This window comes from Bradysia coprophila (genome assembly GCF_014529535.1).
Source record: "Bradysia coprophila strain Holo2 chromosome X unlocalized genomic scaffold, BU_Bcop_v1 contig_128, whole genome shotgun sequence".
In the NCBI taxonomy this organism is placed as follows: Eukaryota; Metazoa; Arthropoda; class Insecta; order Diptera; family Sciaridae; genus Bradysia; species Bradysia coprophila.
The window spans coordinates 359,770-381,481 of NW_023503295.1; the positions used below are offsets into that span (position 1 = coordinate 359,770).

The 21,712-nt window shown below is 36.3% G+C and overlaps 2 protein-coding genes across 3 annotated transcripts; both read right to left on the reverse strand.

Annotated features, from left to right (window-relative positions):
• Positions 1–5,793: 5,793 nt before the first annotated feature.
• LOC119067695 lies at positions 5,794–6,524 on the reverse strand. Its single transcript, XM_037170819.1, has 2 exons — positions 6,311–6,524; positions 5,794–6,243 (listed from the first exon to the last, which is right to left on the reverse strand). Exons 1-2 carry the CDS (start codon positions 6,386–6,388, stop codon positions 5,857–5,859), a joined length of 465 nt encoding a protein of 154 aa, XP_037026714.1. The 5' UTR covers positions 6,389–6,524; the 3' UTR covers positions 5,794–5,856.
• Positions 6,525–10,750: 4,226 nt separating this feature from the next.
• Positions 10,751–12,282, reverse strand: LOC119067683 (flavin-dependent monooxygenase-like). Of its 2 annotated transcripts, none has more exons than XM_037170802.1 (2): positions 12,095–12,282; positions 10,751–12,033 (listed from the first exon to the last, which is right to left on the reverse strand). In XM_037170802.1, exon 2 carries the CDS (start codon positions 12,019–12,021, stop codon positions 10,867–10,869), a length of 1,155 nt encoding a protein of 384 aa, XP_037026697.1. In that variant the 5' UTR covers positions 12,022–12,033; positions 12,095–12,282; the 3' UTR covers positions 10,751–10,866. The 2 variants fall into 2 exon arrangements, with proteins under 2 accessions (XP_037026697.1, XP_037026696.1); XM_037170801.1 differs by having other exon boundaries at positions 10,751–12,031; positions 12,098–12,281.
• Positions 12,283–21,712: the final 9,430 nt, after the last annotated feature.

Here is a 21,712-nt window from a genome sequence, read left to right on the forward strand (position 1 = left end):
GTGATAATCAGCCATGGCGAGGCGATGGAGGAGAATGCTGTTACGTAATTCATTAATTCGGAAATAGCATTTTAATACTCGCAAACTAACTCGTGTGTTTTTCAAGCAGTTTGTTTCGGTAGCTGTTTTTTTTAGGAATAAAATTTACATATTTTCTTGGATTTTCCTTAATTTTGCCCTTGCTTTTGGGAAAATTTTGCAAAATTTAGGAAAATTCGGAAAAATTTAGATAAAATTCGGAATAAAATCAAGAAGACGGATGATCATTTTTCACTAAAACCAGTCACTCGTTTTTCACACTTGTAAGTTTGCATTTATCACAAAATGGTTACATCATGTAATGGATTACTTTCGCAGCATCCAACGTAATCTACAAAAAATACTAAGCAATGATGAAGATACAGATACTTCTCCGACAAAAAAATACATTTGATCCAATCGTACAAATTCTTTTTTAACATTACAGTCGACGACTTTCAATTTTGTGCACCATTTCGATTCAGCTGATTGACCAGCTCGTCCACGTAAACAAACAAAATCAATTAATTTTATAATCAGAAGTAGATAAAAATGGCAACAGTCGTTTGTTTATTATCTTTAACAATATAAAAAGAGTATATTCGTTGGATTTTTAAGAGCCCTTTCCCCTTTTCAATTTTCTAGCCTACATTTGTGCGCAAAAATATTCGTTTTTTGATGATTTCTCTGAACCAAAATCTTTTTTTGAGAAAGTAAAACCATTAAAGTATGCAAAAATGTGTTACTTTTAAGAGAAAAATTGGTGGATGATAACTTATTGCACTTGGAGAAACCTTTGCAAATGTGTAAATTTATGTATTTTGCAAAGGTTTTTCCAAGTGGGTTAAGTTATCGACCACAAACCAATTTTTCCCTTAAAAGTAACACATTTTTGCATACTTTAATGGTTTTACTTTCTCAAAAAAAGATTTTGATTCAGAGAAATCATCGAAAAACGAATATTTTTGCGCACAAATGTAGGCTAGAAAATTGCCAAGGGGTGAGGGCTCTTAATGAAAATTTATGCGTTGGTTGATATTGTATGCCATGGATATAAAAAGAGTAGAAGATAAAATTTGAAAACTGTTGCCATTGTTGTCTTCTACTAATCATAAAATTAACTGACGTTGTTAGTTCATATGGACCATATGCTGGTCAATCAGCTGAATCGAAATAGTGCACAAAATTGAAAGTCGGTCACTGTACGTTACTTAATTTCTAACCGTCTATTGTTACAGACAAGTAGACAAATTCGCGTAGAGCACAGTATTAAGCAAAAAATTAAGAAGAAAAAAAATTAAATGAAAGAAACAAGTTGAAGCCTATTTAAGTGTTTGTTTAAATTAATATAGAAATGAAAAATCTATCAGTTGGATTCTAAATGTAAATTTATGGCTCTGTTAAACTGTTTTAAGTTTTGGAATATTTTCAGACAGAAATCCGTAAAAGCAGAATTATTTATATATGAAATGTTATATCTCCCAATTAAATGTAATTGAATATAAATATTGTTGTTTGTTTAAACATTGTACGTAGTTATACATATACACATATATATATATACATATATAGAGTATACACAACACACCCACACACTCTATTAATATAAAATGACAAAATGAAAATGAATAATTCTAGCTAAATGTAATTTTTTATTTAAACTAAATTCAATAAATAAATGAGATAAAATAATGATAATGTAAAAAAAAGAGAAGAAAACCAAACAAGAAAATATCTAAATTAAAAATCTAACCAAGGATCGTCGAGATATATGATCTATATACATAAACAAAATGAATTTGTATTCACACTTAACTATTTAAATTTATCTACATACAAAAAAAAAACTAAAACATTTTGCGTTTTGTTCATTCCATATTAAGAGTGATATCGCCAAATCTTCAGGTGATTGGGGAACAAGCGGTCTCCGATTTTAATGAGTGATAGCCCGTTGGATTCGTCTTTCAATTCTAGGAAACACGTATCTTTCTTTCTAAAAAAAATTTGTTTTCTGTGAAAAGCGTTCAAAAGTGAAGACATGTCAGAGGGTACCGAAAACAGTTTTTCGACAATAACTCAAAAAAAAAAATTAAATTGTTGTAATGTTGTACGAATGTCGGCCTTGGAAAGACCTGCAGGTAGAGTATACTCACCGCTTGGTGCGAGTAGATCCACGAGAGTTACGACTAAAAATATAGTGAATGTTCGGAGAGTCCAGATTCTCTGCAGCTTCGTTGTTCCACGGAACTGAGTATAGGGTGTTTTAGCTGGCCTCACCCACTATCGTTCCACATATAAATGAACCCAGTACTATTGTGCTGCGAACCTACAGAAGTCTTGGAAAAAAAGTTGGTGCCAAATTGCAGATTTTCCTTCTTTCCGGGGGCTCTGGAACAGCATCTGGAACAGTACTATGGCAGACATTTTTTATCGTCTACTATTCTTTTACGTTATCAATACGAAAACGCGTCGCCACGAATATATCAGATCCAGTGTTAGTAATATCAAGAGAAAAATTATCAAATTTTTCTCGCAGGATTTAAGTCAAATAAAGTGTTAGCGTATAGCAAATGACCTCAGGACTCCGGAACAGTAATTAGTTTTTCAATCGGACCAATATTTGCTACGTGATAGGAGTTTGGAAAACCGTTCGCTCCCACTTGATCATATCGTATCATACTCTTTCCAAGGCCGACATTCGTGCAACATTACACCTATTTAAAATAATTTTTTCTTGAGTTATTGTCGAAAAACTGTTTTCGGTACCCTCTTACATGTCTTCACTTTTGAACGCTTTTCACAGAAAAAGTGAAAGACGAATCCAACGAGTTATCACTCATTAAAATCGGAGACCGCTTGTTTCCAAAGTTAAAAAAAATCACCTGAAGATTTGGCGATATTACTCTTAATCCTGAAACGTTGCGTTGCATAAGAAAAATTGAAGGGTAAACTTTAGCCAGGGCATATTTTGGGGAATATTTTCGTCACATCTTACCTGTTGCTCTAAAATAAGTAGGTGGGTCAGATCTCTTGCATGTCTGAACTTCTCAAACAGTTTTTAGTCTAGAGGCCATAGAACAACTCGTGTCCATGAAAGGTGCAGAGAATGTGTTGATTGATTCTGGTCCGGCTTAGTACCCAGATTATGGAAAGTTCGGATGCCAAGCTGAACTCCCAGCGGTTTTCGAGTAATCGGTTAGTTTTTGGCCCAAATTCTGTTTTTCTTCAGTTTTCGGTGTTTTTGGACATGAAGTTCGACAGATAGAAAAAAAATTCTTCGGCAATATTATAGGATATTAAATTGTGCATCTTAACTCCGTAGACGAAAATTCTGCACTTTGTAAGTTGCATTGACACCGGATATATGTTTCGAGAAAACTTTGTGATGTGACAGTATTTTTTAGAGCCTCCCTTCGAATATAAGATGTAAAAATAAGAGTCGGTCTTGCTTAGGAAAAACTTCTAGTCTACATTTATGTGTTTCGTATTTTATTTTCGATATTGTTTCCCCAGAATCGTTTTTGAAAAATTTACGACTGCAATAACGACCTCGGATTCATTAGCTTTCAATAAAAAATAGTTTTGGTTGTAGCAGTTTGTAAGAAATGTCAGTACAATTATGAAAAATTACGAATTATCACATTTTTGTTTTATGTGGGATCGGTGGGATCTGATATCACTAGTCCCACAGATTCTGACAGCTGTTATATTGAATGCAATTTGAATGCATGTATAACGACCAGTTTATTGGGATAAAAACCATTCAATATCAAGACTGTCAAATTTGTGGATCTTGAAATTATGTAGAATCTGTTGAAAACGAAAATGTGATAATTCGTTAATTTTGTTAAGTGTAGTCTACCTAAATTTTCATAAACTGCCCAGTTTTCTCAGAGCCAATCAAGTTTCTTCAAACTAAATTAATTTTTGTTGAAAGCTACTACATTTGCAGTCGTTATTGTGGTCGTAAATGTTTGAAAAAGGATCCTGGTGGAAAGATATCATCAAAAGTAAACTAAAATCCAGTATTTAAAAAACGCCCAAATGTGTGCTTTTCAGCAAAGCTTCGATGTCTCTTAAGAGTAATTCAAGCATAGCAGAAAAGCCTACATCTGTGCGCTCTTACTGTATTTTCGATGATATCTTTTTACCAGAATCATTTACTGTTTTGCTGCAGAATGTTGCTGTTTTAAGGACCACAAATGTGTTGGGCTACAACAAAATATAGATTGGTCGCAGCTTGAGAAAATAGTCGCACACTTAAAGAACAAAACCTGGCCGACTCAAATTTGATATTTCTCAAGCAGAAAATGTGTTAGACAAATCGAAATTTAGCATTCTTCATTCCACGATGCATTGTTTCTGCAACTTCCATTGAGCCTCTAATGACACTTTTACCAAATTTTGCCAGCGATATAAAAGGATTCCTCCGAATGAATTCGACAAAATTTTAATAGAACATTGGACTCCAACATTCAAGAGTGATATCGCCAAATCTTCAGGTAATTTTTTTAACTTTGGAAACAAGCGGTCTCCGATTTTAATGAGTGATAGCTCGTTGGATTCGTCTTTCAATTCTAGGAAACACGTGTCTTTCACTTTTTCTTCAAAAAAAATTGTTTTCTTTGAAAAGCGCTCAAAAGTGAAGACATGTCAGAGGGTACCGAAAACAGTTTTTCGGCAATAACTCAAGAAAAAATTATTTTAAATTGTTGTAATGTTGTACGATTGTCGGCCTTGAAAAGACCTACAGGTGGAGTATACGCACCGCTTGGTGCTAGTTGATCCACTAGAGTTATGACTAGAAATATAGTGAATGTTCGGAGAGTCCGCCTTTTCTGCAGCTTCGTTGTATCACGGAGCTGAGGATGCGGTGCTGTAGCTGGCCTCACCCACTATCGTTGCACATATAAATGAATCCAGTACTTTTGGGCTGCAAGCCTACAGAAGTCTTGAAAAAAAAGTTGGTGCCAAAATGCAGATTTTTTCTTCTGTCTGAGGGCCCAACTGCCAGAACAGCGTCAAGGCCGGCAATCGTACAACATTACAACAATTTAAAATAATTTTTTCTTGAGTTATTGTCGAAAAACTGTTTTCCGTATCCACTGACATGTCTTCACTTTTGAGCGCTTTTCACAGAAAACAAATTTTTTAAAGAAAAAGTGAAAGACACGTGTGTCCTAGAATTGAAAGACGAATCCAACGAGCTATCACTCATTAAAATCGGAGACCGCTTGTTTCCCAATCACCTGAAGATTTGGCGATATCACTTGAAAGTGAGTATATGGGCCCTATATCTACTCTACATATATATAACTAGTGGAGTTCACAAGAATCAAAGATGATCTCAGAAAAGTCTGAAACAGTTGGAGCTCTTCTGGTTTAAAGTTTCGATAGTGGTCATTGATATGTTCATTTGGTAGAGCTTTTGTCGAGAAAAATTTTTATGTATGACCGCTTCTTAGACCCCTCCAGAAGAGAGAAAACTCAAGTGGATTAATTTGTTATAGAAATATTTGAGTAGAAGGGGAGGTCCAGCTTAAAGCAAATATTGCTCTAATATCGAGAAGTCTACCAAAGCCACACCATTTCTAGTGAAGCTTTTGGTCGATTTTTTTCGTAAAACTTAGTGACATACTTTTGCTAAAGCTATTCGCTACATCGATGTTTCATCGACGGTTTATTTTTGACCAAATGGAAAAGGATGCGGTAGACAACACGACGGCCTAGAGTTTTCAGTACCGTCAAAGTTTATGACCACATTAAAAAAAAGAAAATTGAAGCCAAGTCTAACCGAAAAACCTTGAGCTCTTTATTCTTAATTCGAAATTTTACATCTTATGGCCATGTAATCTTCTGCCGTTTTGGCTTCGTTTCAGCGGAACAGTCTACCTTCGTGTCATGCAGTTCTCGTTTGTTTTTCGATACAACCTCATCGATAGCTCCAATTTTTAGTCGTTTGCATCCATTTGTGACCATCGGCCCATTATTGTTACAGCTGCCATTTCTTTGCGTTACGTCTGATTCATATACAATTCGTTTGTGTTTGCTCGCAGCCTTGTTGGTCAGTTCCACATTTGGTATTAACTCCAACGTATCCATTGGATTATCACTGGCTTTAGTTCGTGTAGATAAGCGCTGATGCAGCGGCATTGCATAACTGTGGAATATTTTGAGCAGCTCATCACGAGACTTCTGTTCAATATTTGGTATCGCAAGTTGACGCTAAAGATAGGATTGCACAGGAATTTAATGCGATAACTTAAACGGAACTGTCGTCCGCATAGCTTACATGTTTTAAGTACTCGATTATGAGAGATGTTTCCATTAGATCCGGATGCAATAGGTCAGACGAATGAAAAATGGACATTTTATAAGCCGAATTTTACGACGGTAGCATTTTAGACACAGGCAGAAACACTTTGAAACTTTCAAAAAATAATCTAAATTGATGTAAACATCAACAAATCGGCCGCATTTTGATGTAAAATCTGTCATAACATACATCTCACACAATAGACTAATGACAGCTGTCAGTGGAACTTAAAACGCAATCATCAGCAATTCGTGGAAGTTGTAACAGATGGTGCTAGAGGCGAGCTTTTCAAAATCAAATCCAGTAATTCTGAAGAACATAATCATAGGAAAATATAGCACGAGTCAGATACGACGCCAGGCGTCCCACTTGTCCGAAATGTCCGAAATTTTACACATTTGTCCGAAATTGTCCGAAATGTCCGAAATTTTCTTCAAGATCTGACCGGATTTAAATATTGAAACTTATAAAAGACTCTACAAAAAAAAAATCGCCTGCGGCGCGCTTCATCCATTTTTCAATTATAATTTCCGTGTACCAATTCTTTGTCTTACAATTTGTATCAACATAGATGAGGGAGTAAATTAATTTTACGTACATGTGTACATATGTACAACCCTTTGAATTATTTGAATTAAGATTCGTCCATCAGTCAACAACAGTCATTCGCTAATTAAATAAGTGTTGTACTAAAAACGATTTTAATTTGATTAAATCGTTACTGAATTTGTTAAGGGCAGATTCCGCCAATAACGGTCTGTTGCGTTACAATTTTTAAGACTGAAAACTCTAGTTTCAAGAAAAAATCGTAGTTTCAGGCATTAGACTGATCCTTCCTCTATTGCCTCAAAGTGTTAAAAATTTGATCTGAGGTAACTGGTCATACAAAACTATTGCAATTGGCGGAGGTCTGCATTTTCAAACCCATATTCTACGGCGATCTCCGCTATCAACATTTTTTTTCCGCCAACAACGGATTTCTTCCATAGTTTTTCACGCTCTATCGTCTCCAGCAAGTTTTTTTTCGTTCACCATAGAAACTCAGGCGTCCGCTGATAGACGATTTTACAGATTTTAAAATTTACAATCAGTGAACCGGCGAGCCGCCCTTAACTTAAACTACTTTCATTTCACTCGTCACAATCCGAGCCTACACATAGATATTTTAATAATCGATAAGATAGACACGCTCTCCTGGTTTCTTCAGGATAACTTTAACTTCTGAAGGCAGTCAAATTCAAAAAACTCTGCATCCCATATTGACAAATTTTTAAAGATTTTTTATTCAGTAAGGGAACTATCGATATTGTCGAATTTTTTAAGTTACTTGGAACTAAATAGAAAATTTGCCTGTATGTGGCGTATCGAGCTTCGAAAAGTAAAAATACGACTGATGTTTTGAAGGTCGACGTATTAGGCATCTAGCACTTTGAAGTGCGAACAATAGTACATTACTAAACCAGTGTATAATATGGCGTTTTACTTTACGAGCGAGGGAAAGGGTTTTCACTAGTGAGAGAAAGGTTCCCTCACCAGTAAAGTAAAATACATTTCTAAGCATTAGTACAAAATTTTTGGAATTGAAGTCGTCTGCGGTAAAAAAGTATGTTGCCTGGAAGTTCAAATAGTTTTATTTGAAGAAAGCCGTTCTAAAACTTTTTCTTTCTTTTTAAAATATTTTCAGCCAGGTTTCAGTTAACCCTCAAATTTAACAATACTTTTAGTAAAACATTTTTCAAGTCCTATATACCAGTTAATGATCAATTCATGTCACGTCAAAATATACTCCAAACAAATTTTTGAGTTTAGAATTTGTCACCAAATTCTGCTGATATAAAACGTTGAAATTTGGTGAGGGAATGATTTTAAATGTCTCACAGGCTATTCCTATTGCCATTCTTTAGTGAAAACTGGAAAACATTTGTCCGAAATTTTTTCTGTAAATGTCCGAAATTTTATACAAATTGTCCGAAATGTCCGAATTTCGGACAGGGCAAAATTTAGTGGGAGGTCTGTACGACGCACAAGTCCTGTGGGTGAGTCTCCTGCTTTACTATATTCGGAACTTTGATTTCTAAGGAATTTCTAAAATAAAAAGGTAAAACATTCTCTTTTGGTTAAGCGAATAAGATAATAATAGCTGAAGTAAAAGAAGTAAAAGAGAAGGCCGGATGGACTGAAATTTTGAGAAACTGTCAAATTAATTAGTTAAATTAGGTGCAAAATGGAACTGTGAACGACCTCTGTCGCACATGAGCAGAGTGTCACCAGATCGGGCATTTCATGTTGATTGAAATGGAAAAGTTTAATTTCACCGACCCACACCAAACGGAAGACTTTTGATCCGTTGAAGTCGCACAGATGTGGTAGGAAAAAGTTGAAAAAAAATAGTTTTCAACATTTTCCTTCTGCAAAATGGAACTGTTAACGACCTCTGTCGCACATGACTTTCGAGACTATCAGGTAATAGATTTTCACGTGTGGCAGTATTAAAACTTTATATGCATGTATAATCTGTGTGATTGTATGAGTGTACCAGCTGGTAGAAAAGCTGAAGCAAGAATTAATTGACTTTAACTGACAAAATGGACAAAGATTTCTAAAGAAGAACGAGCCGTCAGAACAGTCGGAGTGTTTGCTGCGATGAGCCCCGTACGAACCCGTACATCTATTGCGCACGTGACCCAAGTGCGTCTGTCACCCTAGTTGAAGTCAAATTATTATGAAATGTGTACATCTTACAAATTGCGCATAGCGCAATTACGAAGCCCCGTACGACATTCCTTTCAAATGTAACACAAATTTCAAGTTGACCTAAAATTTTAATTTATTGAGAGGCCTAAGGCCTAGTTACGGCCTTAGTCCAACGACCCAAATTTAATTTTTTTTCAACATCATTATATTCGACCTTCGATTACCTTCCAAATGAAACAAAAATTAGGAAAATCGGACGAAATTTACTCGAGATATATGCAAAATACACTTAGGGCCGAGTAGCGGGCTTAGTCCAAGGACCCAAATTTAATTTTTTTTTCAACAACATTCTATTCCTCGTTCGATTACTTTTCAAATGAAACAAAAATTAGGAAAATCGGACGAAATTTACTCGAGTTATATGTAAAATACACATAGGGCCCTAGAAGCGGCCTTAGTCAAAGGACCCAAATTAAAATTTTTTTTCAACAACATTCTATTCGGTGTTCGATTACCATCCAAATGAAACAAAAATTAGGAAAAACGGATGAAATTTACTCGAGTTATATGCAAAATACACTTAGGGCCGAGTAGCGGCTTTAGTCCAAGGACCCAAATTTAATTTTTTTTCAACAACATTCTATTCCTCGTTCGATTACTTTTCAAATGAAACAAAAATTAGGAAAATCGGACGAAATTTACTCGAGTTATATGTAAAATACACATAGGGCCCTAGAAGCGGCCTTAGTCAAAGGACCCAAATTAAAAAAATTTTCAACAACATTCTATTCGGTGTTCGATTACCATCCAAATGAAACAAAAATTAGGAAGAACGGATGAAATTTACTCGAGTTATATGCAAAATACACTTAGGGCCGAGGAGCGGCCTCAGTCCAAGGACCTAATTTTCAAACATTTTTCTCACCACATTCTATTCTATTCGGTAATTACCTTTCATATAAGACAAAAATTAGCAAAATTGGATGAGATTTACTCGATTTATATGCAAAATACACTTAGGGCAAAGGAGCGGCCTCAGTCCAAGGACCCAAATTTAAAACGTTCTTCGCCACATTATATTCGGGCTCCGATTACCTTTCAAATAAAACAAAAATCACGAAAAAAGGATGAAATTTACTCGAGTTATATGCAAAATACACTTAGGGCCGAGTAGCCTTTCACTTCTAGGGCCCTAACTCACGGGCCATTCACCCGATTTTATTAAACTTTTTTTTCCTGGATCGGTATCAACATTACCTATCTTTTGCCGTTTCATTTACATTTCCAACGTTTTTTTTGCCGTAAATATCCCCAAAAGACCTTAAAGCACTTAGGCGGCCCTAACTCACGAAGGGCCGACCTAAATATGCCCATCTTTGAACTTAGCCTCACTATTTTGAAAAAAAAATTTGAAATCGGATTTGATTTACTCAAGATATCGACGTGACGGACAGACGGACAGACAAAATTTTTTTTGCGGATTCGTCATCTATGAACATAGGCAAACACTTTGCCCTTACCGTCTGCTTCGAATTCCATCAATTACACACGGCATCGTAATCCTATAAGCCCCTTTGTACTTCGTACGGGGCTAAAAATTATTTTTATCAATTTGCGTTCAAAGCTTTCAAAACTATCAATGCTTCCCGATTGTTTCGATACGGAATGAATCCAAAACTTTTTATTTCAGATGCCGCAAGGTCAGAAGTTAGTCTACTCTCTTCTGGTAAAGTACTAAACGCACACAGATTTGTGCCTGGATTTTTACACACAATTGTTTTTATTATTGCGACTACGATACCTACAACGAATGTAACTGTTGAAATTCCTTGAAAGCATTATTCAGGAGGTTGCATACTTTTGAAGAAATCAGTTGCGCCTTTTGGTGCATCTGCAGCTATGAACATGTTCATGTTGCCGAACGATTCGTCAGAGAATATTCGGGCCCGATCGATCATTGTTTGTTCGAAAGTTTTCAGATTCGCCTCGGCTGTTGATTCGTTTGAGAAGTCTTTAGATGTTAATAGATCAGCTAATTCCAGGGCATCCAGCATTGCTAAATTGGCACCTTGTCCCGCAAATGGAGTCATCACATGGGCAGCATCACCAATGATTGTTACACCAAATTTGGTAGTCCAGTATTCGTCCAGATTTTGTGAATAAATTAGACGTGGAATGAAATGATCGTCTGACTTGTTTATCATGTCCAAGAGCTTTTCATCCCATCCTGAAAACACATCCAAAAGCATGGATCTAATAACGTTGTACTGACTGAAGTCGAATTGTTCCTTAAATGTTTCTGGAACCCGTGCGGCAGCGTAGATACGGATACTTTGATCTCCATTCTTTTGAGCAAATATCCCTTTGTCATCACTAAGAACATTGATATTACCCTCACCCACCAGATCTTTGATGTGTGGTAACGTAGCTTCCGGATTTGATATGCGAGTCTCTGTGAAAGTTATTCCTGTGTATGTTGGTTGAATAGGTGTCAAAATTGATCGTACTTTTGACCAGGTCCCATCGGCACCAACTAAAAAATCAGTTACTTCACTTGTACCATCTTTGAAAGTAATTTTGTGTTGTCCATTGTCCAACGACTCGATACTGGTTACATGTTTACCCCAAGTCACTGTATTTGGTTCCAACGCCGTTAATAGTAAATTGCGCAAAACTTGCCGGTCAATTTCCGGTCTTGACATATCATCAGGTTGACCATAATCTTCATAGTGGATTTTACCGTGCTTGTCGATGATTTTTGTGGAATTACCTTCGGGACGCGAGAGCAATTTGAATTCATCGAACAATTTTGCTGCAATGAGGGCTTTTTGTCCGCCATCATCATGAATATCGAAAGTTCCTCCTTGATCACGGGACGAGAATGACGAGTCATGTTCGAAAATGCGAACACGTACACCACGGATCTGAAGAATGCGTGCCAGAGTTAATCCTGCTGGTCCAGCTCCTATTATCGTGACTTCTTTATCGAACATTGTCGGGCAACTGGAAAATATTTCCCCGAATTATTTCAAAACTAGTACTGAATGTATGTACGGCGTTCTATCGTACAGTTTTCAATGACAAAATGCTCGGGTAAGTTAAATTTTAAATAAATTCTTGTTCTGCTTTCGAAGAGAATGTTTTTATGATCTACCGCAGTAAAATGTTGAATTGTAAATGAAGTTTTATAAACGATTGCCATACAAGTAATTTCATTTGTTATCTGCATGTTGAGTAAGCGAATCTTAATCAACCACTTCGGACAATGGTTTTCCATAAAAACATGAAACTCACTTTTAACGAATCACACCAACCAGATACGAGACAATATACCGTGGGTTAAAGATAAGATAAGAGCTGAGTATAGCATAATTGGTAATTGTGAAATCGATTAAGACATTAGAATTGAATTGGCTGTACACAGTCAACACTGGAATGTAACGCAGCATCGTCTATCTACAGATCGATAGATAGATAGACGATGCATCGTTACATCATTACAATGATCTGTTGGACATTCACTACCTTTGTTGAATATCTTTATCTCTTTTCTAAAATTTATAGGAACATTCATACAACTTTACATTGACAAGACTCACTGAATAATTCTCTTCCATCAATAAAACAAATCTGGTACTTCCTTTGATTAAAGTAATGTGCAGTATTTGCGTCGCTTGTTCTGACGAGCATTTGGTTGGATGCAAACATGGAGATAATGAATAGCACATTAATACCCTAATGTAACGCTAGTAACCAGCGTTTGGAAATTCATGCCGTAAATGCGGTCGAAATTCAAAATGGAAAGTGCGGAGATCTTTCTAACGTAGCGTCATTTTCATACAATGAAGCGTTGAAATGTATTTCTCGGTTCACTTTTTCATCAAATTATTCACTTAAAATTCAAATTTTTGGGCACACTTACGGCGTGAATTAGTATGCTTTGCTGGAATCTGGAAAACCAACATAATGTCTGGTTGCCGACAAGGTAAAACCAAAATTCAACTCCCGAGCACGATTATAATCTCGCCTTTACCCCTCTAGTGCAAAACTGTTTATCTCGATGTCTATCTGTTTCCGCGCGAGGTGCATTACTTACTTACTTACTTTACCGGCACTACAACCCATTAAGGGTCCTGGCCTTCTCCAACATGCTTCTCCAACCGGACCTATTCGCGGCTAACGATTCCCAACGAGTGACACCGATTGTTTGAAGATTTGAGAGGACTGCATCGAACCATCTGGCCTTTGGTCGACCTGCATTCCTCTTCCCTTCAGGTTTGGTTTTCAATATTTTCTCCGGAATACGATTTTCCTCCATCCGTTCCACATGACCGAGCCACCGAAGTCTATTCAGTTTGATGATCCTGACTATGTCTGGCTCTCCATAAAGCTGTTTTAGCTCAAAGTTGAATCGTCTGCGCCATCTGTTTTGATTCGGATCCAGAATCGGTCCGAATATTGTACGCAGGACTTTCCTTTCAAACGTGAGTAACGTCTGTTCTTCTCTTTGTGTCATGCACCACGACTCCGAGCCGTATGTTACAACCGGTCTTATTACCGATCTGTACAATGTGCACTTAGAAACTCTGCTAACTGACTTGGACCTGAGGATGTTCAACAGACTATAATAGCTTCTGTTTCCTAAAGTTATTCGCCGTTTGATTTCGTCCATGATGCTGTTGTCGGTATTTAGCTGAGATCCCAGGTACACGAATTCGTTCACCACCTTGAAAGTGTGAGCGTTGATTTGTACATTCTGCTCGCGCGGTCGGTTCGAATGGGTGATGATCATGTATTCCGTTTTTGTGTCATTCACCTTTAACCCGAGGTCGGAACCTTTCCTCTCCAAGGCCACAAAGTTTTCTTTAACAACTTCCATATTTCTGCCGATTATATCCAGGTCATCTGCGAAACCAAGTATTTGACTGGATTTGGTGAAAATGGTGCTGCTTGTGTCTGTCTGGGTGGCCCTCACTGCTGCTTCAAGAATCAGATTGAAAAGCAGCGTTGCGAGAGGATCTCCTTGGCGTAGTCCTTCCTCAATGTCAAACGATTCTGACAGTTTGTTTTGAATCCTTACACGGCTGTTAGCTCCTTCTAACGTCATTTTCGTCAGGGCGATCAGTTTTTCGGGGATGCCAAACTCGGCTATCACTCTCCACAGTTTCTTTCTGATCACACTGTCGTATGCTGCTTTGAAGTCAACGAAAAGTTGGTGCAGTTCGACGTTGTATTCCTTGCACTTCTCCAATATTTGTCTGATTACAAACATTTGATCTGTTGTTGAACGACCTTCTCGGAATCCACCTTGGTATTCACCAACTGAACATTCCATGTACGGGAGCATTCGACGGTATAAAATTAACGCGAATATCTTGTAGGCAATGTTCAGTAAGGCTATTCCTCGAAAATTACTGCAATCCAACTTATCACCCTTCTTGTATATCGGACAGAGTATGCTGGTCTTCCATTCATCGGGCAGTTCCTCTTCATTCCAGATACGCACCACAAGGTCGTGAAGTTCCACACATAACGCATTACCTCCGTTTTTAAAAAGTTCGCCAGGGAGATTGTCTATACCAGCGGCTTTGAAGTTCTTAAGCCCTGATATCTCCCTTTCGACTTCCTGAAGCGTTGGTTGTGCAATGAGCGGCTGTGCGGTTTGAAATGGTGGATCGTTATCTTCGGTCTGACCAGGTGGGGAGTCCGGGTTTAGCAGTTCTTTGAAATATTCAGCCCATCTTTTGATGCACCTTTCCTCATCAGCTAAAACCGTCCCACTCTTATCTTCGCGAGGTGCATTGTCTACTATTATTTCCGAAATTCCATACTTTTAATTTAGAATTTACCGTAGTTTATTGTGGTTAAGGAAGATATTAATTACAGGGTTGCGATTTTCAATTTTGACCTAATGTTGTTTCAAGTAAATTAAGCAAGGCCTTAATGAACGCAAAATTTTCTTCTGAAGCACCAAACTAACTCTTTGTGGGGGACCGAAGATCTCTCTTTGTGGGGACCAAAGTTCTCCTCTTTTTGGAGACAAAAAATTCTGTCTTCGTGGTCCCAAAATCTTTGGTAGCTCCAAACTTTTGAAGGAACTCAGTTTTAATCTGTTACAGACGGCCAGCATATGACCAGCATTATTATCGGGTCTACTACTTCCATCTGTCAAAGTATTTTTAATCTGTTGATTTCAAATCTTGTACTTCAATTTTTTTAACATGCGTTTTAGGACGTTTTTGTCGTCGTTATCATTCAGATAACAGATGAATAGCCTTATGTGACAGGTTAAAACAAAGCTTGGAACTTAAAAAGACCCGACATTTTGCTCTCAGCCAAAAACCTGGTAGAGGGTCTAATGAGTCTCATGTAGATAAAACTTGGCAAGATCCACACTGAATATATGATAAAGGAGTATTCGCATTCATGTATCGTTCTTGCCTATTTCGTTTTATCTATACTGCTCCTTTCTTACGACTTTGATATGCACTATGAACTCAGGAACGCACGAGTATCTAAGCTCACTAGTAAAAGCATCAACTGCGATAGTGTTATTGTCTTTTCTAAAGCCGCTAGGAAAGAGAACAGGGGCTCATACACCACATAGGGTTCTCATAACCGGTGTGTTTTAATATGAATAATTTAGAGAGAAATGAACTCGAAGCGATAAAATGTGAAAAAATAATGATGGAAATTGAGGGTAATTAGAGTTGAATTGTGGACATCACGTGAAAAAGGTACGACTGGTAAAGATACTAGTCAAACATCGCCTAGAAAGTGCTACACCAATGAACATTGACTTTGGAATTTGCTCTAACACACATCGTACATCCAACCGAAAGTAATTGCTATTCTCGTCCAAGATTCTGTTAATTATTTCAACAAAACACTTGAAAGAATTTAGGATAGTCTGATGGTTTATACCGATCCGAAGCAACTCTGTGTGTACAGACACACAACGAAAGTGCATTTGTACATGGTATCATTAACTTCGCACAATATTTTTTTTTTAAATATATTAGCAGGTGTATAAACACATAATTTTTAACGTCTATGATACTTCGTTAAACGTAATCTTAATTAGTCTAAATAATTTTCAATTAAAACGACGTTTCTACAATAAATAAAAATCTTTCCAATCCACTTAATAGCATAGCTATAAATTCAAACGCAATGTGTGTGTGTACACAAATCCAATGTACACCAAACAATAACCGAAACTAATATCAGTCTCATAAATATAATAATTCTTTTTGCCACTACGTCTTCTTAACTTTATAACTTCTGTTACATGCCCACATTACATCGTGGTATTTAATAATTACATTACTAACTGTGTGTATCTGATACAAATGCAACGAATCATTCATTGCATTTCCAATGGTAATTTTTTTTGCTTCTTCTTCTTCTTTCTTTCTTTTAATGAAAACGCTATTTTCTACTAGCTGTAATCTAACACAATACATACAGTGGAGCTGATCCATTAGAGCGAATATACATTTTTAGCCCCGTACGAAGTACAAAGGGGCTTATAGGATTACGATGCCGTGTGTAATTGATGGAATTTGAAGCAGACGGTAAGGGAAAAGTGTTTGCCTATGTTCATAGATAACGAATCCGCAATAAAAATTTTGTCTGTCCGTCACGTCGATATCTTGAGTAAATCAAATCCGATTTCAAAAAGAAAAAATTTCCCTGAAAGGTAGTTGAAATAGTGAGGCTAAGTTCAAAAATGGGCTAAGTGTTTTAAGGTCTTTTGGGGATATCTACGGCAAAATAAACGAAGGAAATGTAAATGAAACGGCAAACGATAGGTATTGTCAATAACAATTCAGGATTTTTTTTTAAAAATAAAATCGGTTGAATGGACCTTGAGTTAGGGCCCTAGAAGTAAAAGGCGACTCGGCCCTAAGTGTTTTTTTGCACATAATTTTCATTTGGATGGTAATCGAACACCAAAATAGAATGTTGTTGAAAAAAAAAAAATAAATTTGGGTCCTTGGCCTAAGGCCGCTACTAGGGCCCTATGTGTATTTTACATATAACTCGAGTAAATTTCATCCGTTCTTCCAAATCGAATAGAATGTTGTTGAAAAAAATTTTAATTTGGGTCCTTTGACTAAGGCCGCTTCTAGGGCTGTACGTGTATTTTACATATAACTCGAGTAAATTTCATCCGTTTTTCCTAATTTTTGTTTCATTTGGATGGTAATCGAACACCGAATAGAATGTTGTTGAAAAAAATTTTAATTTGGGTCCTTTGACTAAGGCCGCTTCTAGGGCCGTACGTGTATTTTACATATAACTCGAGTAAATTTCATCCGTTCTTCCAAATTTTTGTTTCATTTGGATGGTAATCGAACACCGAATAGAATGTTGTTGAAAATTTTTTTAATTTGAGTCCTTGGACTAAGGCCACTACTAGGGCCCTATGTGTATGTTACATATAACTCGAGTAAATTTCATCCGTTCTTCCAAATTTGGGTTTCATTTGGATGGTAATCGAACACCGAATAGAATGTTGTTGAAAAAATTTTAATTTGGGTCCTTTGACTAAGGCCGCTTCTAGGGCTGTACGTGTATTTTACATATAACTCGAGTAAATTTCATCCGTTTTTCCTAATTTTTGTTTCATTTGGATGGTAATCGAACACCGAATAGAATGTTGTTGAAAAAAATTTTAATTTGGGTCCTTTGACTAAGGCCGCTTCTAGGGCCGTACGTGTATTTTACATATAACTCGAGTAAATTTCATCCGTTCTTCCAAATTTTTGTTTCATTTGGATGGTAATCGAACACCGAATAGAATGTTGTTGAAAATTTTTTTAATTTGAGTCCTTGGACTAAGGCCACTACTAGGGCCCTATGTGTATGTTACATATAACTCGAGTAAATTTCATCCGTTCTTCCTAATTTTTGTTTCATTTGGATGGTAATCGAACACCGAATAGAATGTTGTTGAAAAAAAAATTTAAATTTGGGTCCTTTGACTAAGGCCGCTACTAGGGCCCGATGTGTATTTTACATATAACTCGAGTAAATTTCATCCGTTCTTCCAAATTTGGGTTTCATTTGGATGGTAATCGAACACCGAATAGAATGTTGTTGAAAAAAATTTTAATTTGGGTCCTTTGACTAAGGCCGCTTCTAGGGCCGTACGTGTATTTTACATATAACTCGAGTAAATTTCATCCGTTTTTCCTAATTTTTGTTTCATTTGGATGGTAATCGAACACCGAATAGAATGTTGTTGAAAAAAAATTTAAATTTGGGTCCTTGGACTAAGGCCGCTTCTAGGGCCGTATGTGTATTTTACATATAACTTGAGTAAATTTCATCCGTTCTTCCAAATTTTTGTTTCATTTGGATGGTAATCGAACACCGAATAGAATGTTGTTGAAAAATTTTTTAATTTGAGTCCTTGGACTAAGGCCACTACTAGGGCCCTATGTGTATTTTACATATAACTCGAGTAAATTTCATCCGTTCTTCCTAATTTTTGTTTCATTTGGATGGTAATCGAACACCGAATAGAATGTTGTTGAAAAAAAAAATTAAATTTGGGTCCTTGGCCTAAGGCCGCTACTAGGGCCCTATGTGTATTTTACATATAACTCGAGTAAATTTCATCCGTTCTTCCAAATTTGGGTTTCATTTGGATGGTAATCGAACACCGAATAGAATGTTGTTGAAAAAAATTTTAATTTGGGTCCTTTGACTAAGGCCGCTTCTAGGGCTGTACGTGTATTTTACATATAACTCGAGTAAATTTCATCCGTTTTTCCTAATTTTTGTTTCATTTGGATGGTAATCGAACACCGAATAGAATGTTGTTGAAAAAAAATTTAAATTTGTGTCCTTGGACTAAGGCCGCTTCTAGGGCCGTATGTGTATTTTACATATAACTTGAGTAAATTTCATCCGTTCTTCCAAATTTTTGTTTCATTTGGATGGTAATCGAACACCGAATAGAATGTTGTTGAAAATTTTTTTAATTTGAGTCCTTGGACTAAGGCCACTACTAGGGCCCTATGTGTATTTTACATATAACTCGAGTAAATTTCATCCGTTCTTCCTAATTTTTGTTTCATTTGGATGGTAATCGAACACCGAATAGAATGTTGTTGAAAAAAAAATTTAAATTTGGGTCCTTTGACTAAGGCCGCTACTAGGGCCCGATGTGTATTTTACATATAACTCGAGTAAATTTCATCCGTTCTTCCAAATTTGGGTTTCATTTGGATGGTAATCGAACACCGAATAGAATGTTGTTGAAAAAAATTTTAATTTGGGTCCTTTGACTAAGGCCGCTTCTAGGGCCGTACGTGTATTTTACATATAACTCGAGTAAATTTCATCCGTTCTTCCAAATTTTTGTTTCATTTGGATGGTAATCGAACACCGAATAGAATGTTGTTGAAAAAAAATTAAATTTGGGTCCTTGGACTAAGGCCGATTCTAGGGCCCTATGTGTATTTTACATCTAACTCGAGTAAATTTCATCCGTTCTTCCAAATTTTTGTTTCATTTGGATGGTAATCGAACACCGAATAGAATGTTGTTGAAAAAAAATTAAATTTGGGTCCTTGGACTAAGGCCGATTCTAGGGCCCTATGTGTATTTTACATATAACTCGAGTAAATTTCATCCGTTCTTCCTAATTTTTGTTTCATTTGAAAGGTAATCAAAGGCCGAATAGAATGTTGTTGAAAAAAACTTAAATTTGGGTCCTTGGACTAAGGTTGCTACTAGGGCCCTATGTGTATGTATACTCAATAAATTAAAATTTTAGGGCTATTTGAAATTTTTGTTGCATTTGAAAGTAACGTCGTACGTGTACACATTTCATAATAATTTTGCTTAAACTACATTAATGGGCGCAATAGGCTTACGGTCAAAGTAGGGTGACAGACGCACTAGAGTCACGTACGCAATAAATATACGGGTTCGTACGGTGCTCGGTCGCAGCAAACGCTCCGACTGTTCTGATGGCTCGTTTTTTTTTTGCTTTTTCAATTTGATATATGGTTGGCACAAATGGGCAAGGTATAAAGAGCGCATCACCTTCTTTAAATTATAAATATTTCCTTTATCTTTTCTCTTGCCACGAAATTTATTGGATATTAACCAACGGTATTGTTTTGATTGAAGAGAAAACTCTATACGAAAAAAAATAATATTTATTTTGCTTTATTTTGTAGTGTGGAATCGCAATAAAAAATTAATATTTATTGGAAATTTTAATAAATTTAATTAAAAGTTTGAGTGTAAAAAACAGATATAAATAACAACAAAAAAATAAAAAAAAATAAAAGAAATTTCATTTTAATTATCAGTATTGCTTGCAATTTAATTGTTTGATTGTTAATTTCTTTCCTCAGCAATTCTAGCGAACTTGGTCGGTTAATAATACGACTTTATACCGTATCGACAACAATTTATAAAATTATTGATTTTGTTCATCACACATCATTCGTCATTATTTCCAGGCGATATGAACAATGATTTTTTATTGTGTTTTACTACGAAAGTAAATATCACGATACCACACCGATCGAAGCCCTTATTCTACCTTAAATTGTGTGGCAATGTCAAGGCCACTTATTGGACCTCTTGTGCCGTGTACCTTTTTCGGTGAGAGACAGGTCGATTGACAAAAAACCAAATATTCATGAACGTGAACGATATATTAATACATATCTGCGCATCGCCATGTTTCAATCTATATGTACGAAATAACATTAAACCGGTCTCTTGCGAGTATTTTTGCAAAAATGCAGGGATGAACAAACATTATTAGAAATTCGCTCGTTTTTGTGTCCATATTTTGCTATTCTTTTCGGTTCTACTCTCTTTACTACCTTTAAGTGTAGAATGTAACCGAACATTGGTGTAAATTCGAAGAAAAAATCCATTTTGGAGAATTTATTTGTTTTTCTGCTTCATATAGCGATAAAAAGATGTTGATGATGAGATGGAACTGAGCAACATTCATTAGAAGTTTAAGGGAAATTTAGGGGGTTGATCCGATTGCGATCTTTATGATCGGGGTAGACTTCTATTAAAGTAATAATACTTACGCCTTGTTTAGTTAAATCGCCGTTCCACAGGGCTAATTTACGTACGTGAATGGGCCTTTCGTATTTACGTAATTACGTGATACACTTGTTGGTCGGTATCGGTACTTTCGGATTTAGGTATTAGTTCTACTGTGCTCAACAATCATGCATACACATGTCAAAATATTCCATTTTTACCGATTCTACCATCCAACATGTGTTTCACGAAATTACATAAATATGAAATGCTCAGTATCGTACGAAATTCATCCAGGGTTGACAGTATTAGACCTATGGTATTTTGAGTCACTCGAATTCGAATTTTCTTTTAGTCTGGCACGCCAGGACTTCCAATAAAAATTGTATTTCTAAGTTGGATTCTTCATTTGGCTCCAACACCTTCATTTTGCCACCAATTTGGATTTTCTACGATGCATGCCGGCCGAGATATACACTAGGGCCTTTCCAGGGCTCGAATCAAGAGTCGTAGAACAAATGTTTTTCGTATCAGGTAATGTAATTATATGGCATAGGTTTCAAGCTTGGAAATTGTGAGACCCTCAAAATACCACAGGCCCCAGGTCTATTATTTATACAGTAACTACAGAGGAGTTGAAAGATCACA

Excerpts from the sequence above, each read along its gene's own strand:
- LOC119067695 (XM_037170819.1), bottom strand. The coding sequence starts at position 6,388 with ATGTCCATTTTTCATTCGTCTGACCTATTGCATCCGGATCTAATGGAA. Across the intron at positions 6,244-6,310 it reads TAATCGAGTACTTAAAACAT|CGTCAACTTGCGATACCAAA; the intron begins GTAAGCTATGCG and ends TCCTATCTTTAG.
- LOC119067683 (XM_037170802.1), bottom strand. The coding sequence starts at position 12,021 with ATGTTCGATAAAGAAGTCACGATAATAGGAGCTGGACCAGCAGGATTA.